The 8,193-nt window shown below is 38.0% G+C and overlaps 1 protein-coding gene across 2 annotated transcripts in view; it reads left to right on the forward strand.

The window, feature by feature from the left end:
• LOC133664324 (RNA-binding motif, single-stranded-interacting protein 1-like) overlaps window positions 1-8,193 on the forward strand; it is a 51,806-nt gene that overhangs the window by 26,634 nt on the left and 16,979 nt on the right. For both annotated transcript variants that reach the window (XM_062068837.1, XM_062068838.1), the window contains exon 4: window positions 321-478. In XM_062068837.1, the coding sequence (XP_061924821.1) occupies window positions 321-478 (158 nt within the window). The remainder of the gene's footprint in view (window positions 1-320; window positions 479-8,193) is intronic.

Below are 8,193 nucleotides of genomic sequence, written 5' to 3' on the forward strand. Positions count from 1 at the left end.
CCTCTGGTCTCACTCAACCAGTCAAGAACCAGTTTATTGGCTCTTTTCTTCGGCTCCTTCCTTGTTTGAACAGTGAAATGTTGACGTTTCTGCTGGCGTGTCACCGTGGCGACCGTCTGGCGCCGGATGCTATGATGAATAATAATGTCGTCTCACCTTTGTGCTGATGCGTGAGAAGAGTAATGAGCCTCCAGGACGGCGTGCCACTCAATAAGTCTTCATACTTGTGACAATCCTGCGGCTAGAGCGAGCCCTAGACCACTTTGTTGTCTCGCGGGTGGTTTTGAAATGACAGGTGTCACTCTCTCTGTGCCCCCCAGCAACAAGAACAAGACCCGACCAACTTGTACATCTCCAACCTGCCTCTGTCCATGGATGAGCAGGAACTGGAGAACATGCTCAAGCACTTCGGCCAGGTCGTCTCCACTCGCATCCTGAGGGACTCCAGTGGAGCCAGCAGAGGAGTTGGCTTTGCCAGGTCTCACTTTTATGTCTTAGTTACACAGCTCACCTTGTTGGGATTATAATGTATATATATATATATATATATATATATATATATATATATATATATATATATATATATATATATATATATATATATATATATATATATATATATATATATACATATACATATATATATATATATATATATATATATATATATATATATATATATATATATATATATATATATATATATATGTATGTATGTATGTATGTATGTATATATATATATATATGTATATATATATATATATATATATATATATATATATATATATATATATATATATATATATATATATATATATATATATATATATATATATATATTTTATATATATATATATAGTTATTTATATATGTGTAAAAATGTGTATATATGTATGTGTATATATATGTATATGTGTATACATATGTATGTATATATGAATGTGTATGTACAGTATATGAATATATACATATATATACGGTATATATATATATATATATATATATATACATATGTATGTATATATGTACGTATACGTGTGTATATGTACAGTATATGTACAATATATATACTTTTATATATATATACTTTTATATATATATATATATATATATATATATATATATATATATATATATATATATATATATATATATATATATATATATATATATATATATATATATTAGGGCTGCAACAACTAATCGATTAAATCGATTACAATCGAATATAAAAATAGTTGGCGATTAATTTAGTCATCGATTTGTTGGATCTATGCTATGCGCATGCGCAGAGGCTACTTTTTAAATTTTAAATTTTTTTTTTTTTTTTTTTGTAAACCTTTATTTATAAAAACTGCAACATTTACAAACAGCTGAGAAACAATAATCAAAATAAGTATGGTGCCAGTATGCAGTTTTTCCCCCCAATAAAACACTGGAAAGGATAGAAATATAGTTTGTCTCTTTTATCCGATTATTAATCGATTAATCGAAGTAATAATCGACAGATTAATCGATTATTAAATTAGTTGTTAGTTGCAGCCCTAATATATATATATATATATATATATATATATATATATATATATATATATATATATATATATATATATATATATATATATATATATATATATATATATATATGTATATATATATAGCTTACTTATTTTTTTTCTGGACTCTAGAGTGCACTGGTTTATAAGCCGCACCCACTAAATTTTAAAAGAAAAATATTAGCTGCACTCGACTATAAGCCGCAAATATTTGTTGTGAAATAAGTGTGAAAATATTTACTAAACGTTTATTTACATACTTTAATTTTTTCCAAACGGTTTCTGTAACACGGCAGTAAAACGGCCGATCAGACAAAACAGAAGTCATGGTCATGGACCCGCTGGCTGCGCAAGCTAGCTCTCCAATCAGCTAAACAGACTCAATAACTCCATGCTGACGTTTTTTGCGAATTTACTGAGGAATTTGCGAAACTGAAACGGTTGTAAGATAATAACACTAAGACAGACACCCGTAAACCTGTTAGCGTATTAGCTAACACTAACGACGCTGGCTTCGTTACATTACGATAACAGACATCACACACAGGACAGCTTAGTCAGCAAGATTTTTTGTATCATATTTCAAAACTTACAAACTTTGCTTGGAGTGATTTATGACGAAGTAGATACGCTATGGACAACTGGAAGACGGAAACTTCCAGTTCAAAGCTCCAAACAGATAAAAGATAGCGCCATAGCACAAACAATGACACACCTTTTTACTGTCTTTCTTATTATTTGTTTGAACTATATGCATAATGGCACTGTTTTTTAAGCCACACACTGAAATCGAAGTAAGATGAAATATCTCAAATAAGGCTGATTTTTGCTTATTTTCCGTCTGATAAGATAATTCTTCTAACTAAGCAGATTTTACGTTAGAGTGTTTTACTTGTTTTAAGGGTTTTGGTCCTAAATGATGTCAGTAAGAGCTTGTTGCTGAGATTCTATGAGCTATATTGAGTAAAACATGCTTGAAACTAGAACATCAACTGTTACAAAGCTGTGTCATCAACTCCAAAGGCTTAGTGGCCACATGCGTGGACAGCACCTTTCAGCTCTTATTTCCAAAAGTGTGTACACTACTGAATTGGGGTCTTAAAGGCCTACTGAAATGATTTTTTTTTATTTAAACGGGGATAGCAGATCTATTCTATGTGTCATACTTGATCATTTCGCGATATTGCCATATTTTTGCTGAAAGGATTTAGTATAGAACAACGACGATAAAGATTGCAACTTTTGGTATCTGATAAAAAAAGGCTTGCCCCTACCGGAAGTAGCGTGACGTAGTCAGTTGAACATATACGCAAAGTTCCCTATTGTTTACAATGATGGCCGCATGAAGTGAGAGAGATTCGGACCGAGAAAGCGACAATTTCCCCATTAATTTGAGCGAGGATGAAAGATTTGTGGATGAGGAAAGTGAGAGTGAAGGACTAGTGGGGAGTTGAAGCTATTCAGATAGGGAAGATGCTGTGAGAGCCGGGGGTGACCTGATATTCAGCTGGGAATGACTACAACAGTAAATAAACACAAGACATATATATACTCTATTAGCCACAACACAACCAGGCTTATATTTAATATGCCACAAATTAATCCTGCATAAAAACACCTGCGTGTTTGTTATGCTAGCTCCTAGCTCCTCTGCTAGCTCCTAGCTCCATAGAACACGCCAATACAATTCAAACACCTGATCAACACACACAATCACTCAGCCCAAAAGACCGTTCACCTAACCCAAGGTTCATAAAGCTTATATATTTTAAAAAAGTTACGTACATGCGCAAAAAAAAGTTGCGCACATACGGTCAAGCGATCAAATGTTTAGAAGCCAAAGCTGCATACTCACAGAAGCACGTCTGCGTCTTTGTCATCCAAATCAAAGTAATCCTGGTAAGAGTCTGTGTTGTCCCAGTTCTCTACAGGCGTCTGTGTATCGAAGTCAAAAGTCCTCCTGGTTAGAGTCTCTGTTATCCGAGTTCTTCCATCTTGACTGCATCTTTCGGGAATGTAAACAAAGAAGCGCCGGCTGTGTACTGTTGTGGCTGACTACGTTCGAAAAATACGTCCATTTCGCACCGACAACTTTCTTCTTTGCTTGCTCAGCTTCTTTCTCCATAATGCAATGAACATGATTGCAACAGATTCACGAACACAGATGTCCAGAATACTGTGGAATTATGAAATGAAAACAGAGCTTTTTCGTATTGGCTTCAATGTGGAAGGCATACCCGTGTTCCCCGGGCTACGTCACGCGCATACGTCATCCTCAGAGGCGTTTCGAACCGGAAGTTTAGCTGCAAATTTAAAATGTCACTTTATAAGTTAACCCGGCCGTATTGGCATGTGTTATAATGTTAAGATTTCATCATTGATATATAAACTATCAGACTGCGTGGTCGCTAGTAGTGGGTTTCAGTAGGCCTTTAAGGCCACTTATGAGGACACTTACACTGCCATCTGGTGGTGTCAGAAGAGTACAACATACAATGGAATTTGGAGAAAAAAAAGTGTACAAATAAGAATCAGCATGTCACTAAACATGAAGTACACGTTTGTGTACTTATGGACTAAGTACATCAGATAAAAAGATGATTCTTAGTTTTTATTCTAATTAGGGTCCAATAAGCCGAAATAGCAAAGATAAATAAAAAAAAAGCATGTAAACAAACGGCTTGGGCCTTAAAGGCCTACTGAAAGCCACTACTAGCGACCACGCAGTCTGATAGTTTATATATCAATGATGAAATCTTGACATTGCAACACATGCCAATACGGCCGGGTTAACTTATAAAGTGACATTTTAAATTTCCCGCTAAACTTCCGGTTGAAAACGCCTTTGGATGATGAGGTATGCACGTGACGTAGCCGGTGAAACAGTAGTATGGCTCCCCCATTAAAGCCAATACAAAATAGCTCTGTTTTCATTTCTTAATTCCACAGTATTCTGGACATCTGTGTTGGTGAATCTTTTGCAATTTGTTTAATGAACAATGAAGACAGCAAAGAAGAAAGCTGTAGGTGGGATCGGTGTATTAGCGGCTGGCTGCAGCAACACAACCGGGAGGACTTTATGAGTTGGATAGCAGACGCGCTAGCCGGCGAACTCACCTTAACCACATCTGTGATCTGGTGAAGTCCTTCATCGCACCGTCGATCGCTAGAACGCAGGTGAGCACGGGTGTTGATGAGCAGATGAGGGCTGGCTGGCGTAAGTGGAGAGCTAATGTTTTTAGCATAGCTCTGTGAAGTCCGGTTGCTAAGTTAGCTTCAATGGCGTCGTTAGCAACAACATTGTTAACCTTCGCCAGCCTGGAAAGCATTAACCGTGTAGTTACATGTCCACGGTTTAATAGTATTGTTGATTTTCTATCTATCCTTCCAGTCAGGGGTTTATGTATTTTGTTTCTATCTGCAGTTAAGCACGATGCTATCACGTTAGCTCGTAGCTAAAGTGTTTCACCGATGTATTGTCGTGGAGATAAAAGTCACTGTGAATGTCCATTTCGCGTTCTCGACTCTCATTTTCAAGAGGATATAGTATCTGAGGTGGTTTAAAATACAAATCTGTGATCCACTATAGAAAAAGGAGAGAGTATGGAATCCAATGAGCCAGCTTGTACCTAAAAGATATGTCTTGAACTGCACTCTAGTCCTTCACTCTCACGTTCCTCATCCGCAAATCTTTCATCCTCGCTCAAATTAATGGGGAAATCGTCGCTTTCTCGGTCCGAATCGCTGTCACTTCTGGCCGACATCACTCTAAACAATAGAGAACTTTGCGGAAATGTTCAACCGACTACGTCACGCTACTTCCGGTAGGGGGCAAGCCTTTTTTTTTTATCAAATACCAAAAGTTGCGATCTTTATCGTTGTTGTTCTATACTAAATCCTTTCAGCGAAAATATGGCAATATCGCGAAATGATCAAGTATGACACATGGAATAGATCTGCTATCCCCGTTTAAATAAAAACATTTCATTTCAGTAGGCCTTTAAGATTAACACTCACAAGTATAAAAGTACTTTTTTAAAGTAATAATTTCTTACTTCAAGCATGAAAAAAAAAATCATGCTGCCGAGCGCATATCATTATGTCAAGATAATGGCACTAGCATTTACTTCATTTAAGAGTATTTTTCAACATATTGAGCAAAAAGGTTTCTTTTTTTTTTTTTTCTACCAAGAAAAGTGCCGTATTTTAAAGGTATTTTTGGGTTCATTGAGGTTAGCTAACTTTACTTGTTTTGGAAAGTCTTGACAAGCCGAATTTTCTTGTTCTATTGGCAGATAATTTTGCTTAGTTCAAATAAAATACCCCTCATTTTATTTTATTTGTTCTTGTTTTTGAACACTGACCTTTTGCAGTGCAGGGTACAAAGCGTAGGGAAAAAGTAGCGGTTTATAATCGGTATTTTCCAGTATATACAAACCCCGTTTCCATATGAGTTGGGAAATTGTGTTAGATGTAAATATAAACGGAATACAATGATTTGTAAATCCTTTTCAAGCCATATTCAGTTGAATATGCTACAAAGACAACATATTTGATGTTCAAACTTATAAACTTCTTTTTTTTGTTTGTTGCAAATAATCATTAACTTAGAATTTCATGGCTGCAACACGTGCCAAAGTAGTTGGGAAAGGTCATGTTCACCACTGTGTTACATGGCCTTTCCTTTTAACAACACTCAGTAAAGGTTTGGGAACTGAGGAGACACATTTTTGAAGCTTCTCAGGTGGAATTCTTTCCCATTCTTGCTTGATGTACAACTTAAGTTGTTCAACAGTCCGGGGGTCTCCCTTCTGCTATTTTAGGTGCCACACATTTTCAATGGGAGACAGGTCTGGACTACAGGCAGGCCAGTCTAGTACCCGCACTCTTTTACTACGAAGCCACGCTGTTGTAGAACGTGGCTTGGCATTGTCTTGCTGAAATAAGCAGGGGCGGCCGTGATAACGTTGCATATGTTGCTCCAAAAGCTGTATGTACCTTTCAGCATTCATGGTGCCTTCACAGATGTGTAAGTTACCCATGTCTTGGGCACTAATACACCCCCATACCATCACACATGCTGCCTTTTACACTTTGCGCCTAGAACAATCCGGATGGTTCTTTTCCTCTTTGGTCCACAGTTTCCAAAAACAATTTGAAATGTGGACTCGTCAGACCACAGAACACTTTCCCACTTTGTATCAGTCCATCTTAGATGAGCTCAGGCCCAGCGAAGCCGACGGCGTTTCTGGGTGTTGTTGATAAACGGTTTTGGCCTCGCATAGGAGAGTTTTAACTTGCACTTACAGATGTAGCGAACAACTGTGGTTACTGACAGTGGGTTTCTGAAGTGTTCCCGAGCCCATGTGGTGATATCCTTTACACACTGACGTGGCTTGTTGATGCAGTACCGCCTGAGGGATGGAAGGTCACGGGCTTAGCCGCTTACGTGCAGTGATGTCTCCAGATTCTCTGAACCCTTTGATGGTATTACGGACCGTAGATGTGGTGATATCCTTTACACACTGATGTGGCTTGTTGATGCAGTACAGCCTGAGGGATGGAAGGTCACGGGCTTAGCCGCTTACGTGCAGTGATGTCTCCAGATTCTCTGAACCCTTTGATGGTATTACGGACCGTAGATGTGGTGATATCCTTTACACACTGATGTGGCTTGTTGATGCAGTACAGCCTGAGGGATGGAAGGTCACGGGCTTAGCCGCTTACGTGCAGTGATGTCTCCAGATTCTCTGAACCCTTTGATGATATTACGGACCGTAGATGTGGTGATATCCTTTACACACTGACGTGGCTTGTTGATGCAGTACAGCCTGAGGGATGGAAGGCCACGGGCTTAGCTGCTTACGTGCAGTGATGTCTCCAGATTCTCTGAACCCTTTGATGGTATTACGGACCGTAGATGTGGTGATATCCTTTACACACTGATGTGGCTTGTTGATGCAGTACAGCCTGAGGGATGGAAGGTCACGGGCTTAGCTGCTTACGTGCAGTGATGTCTCCAGATTCTCTGAACCCTTTGATGGTATTACGGACCGTAGATGTGGTGATATCCTTTACACACTGATGTGGCTTGTTGATGCAGTACAGCCTGAGAGATGGAAGGTCACGGGCTTAGCTGCTTACGTGCAGTGATTTCTCCAGAATCTCTGAACCCTTTGATGATATTACAGACCGTAGAAGGTAAAATCCCTAAATTCCTTGCAATAGCTGCTTGAGAAAGGTTTTTCTTAAACTGCTCAACAATTTGCTCAGGCATTTGTTGACAAAGTGGTGACCCTCGCCCCATCCTTGTTTGTGAATGACTGAGCATTTCATGGAAGCTACTTTTAAACCCAATTATGGCACCCACCTGTTCCCAATTAGCCTGTTCACCTGTGGGATGTTCCAAATAAGTCTTTGATGAGCATTCCTCAACTTTATCAGTATTTATTGCCTCCTTTCCCAATTTCTTTGTCACGTGTTGCTGCCATCAAATTCTAAAGTTGATGATTATTTGCAAAAAAACATTTTTTTTATGAGTTTGAACATCAAATATGTTGTCTTTGTAGCATATTCAACTGAATATGGCTTGAAAAGGATTTGCAAATCATTGTATTCCGTTTATATTTACATCCAA

This window comes from Entelurus aequoreus, linkage group LG14, assembly GCF_033978785.1.
Source record: "Entelurus aequoreus isolate RoL-2023_Sb linkage group LG14, RoL_Eaeq_v1.1, whole genome shotgun sequence".
In the NCBI taxonomy this organism is placed as follows: domain Eukaryota; kingdom Metazoa; phylum Chordata; class Actinopteri; order Syngnathiformes; family Syngnathidae; genus Entelurus; species Entelurus aequoreus.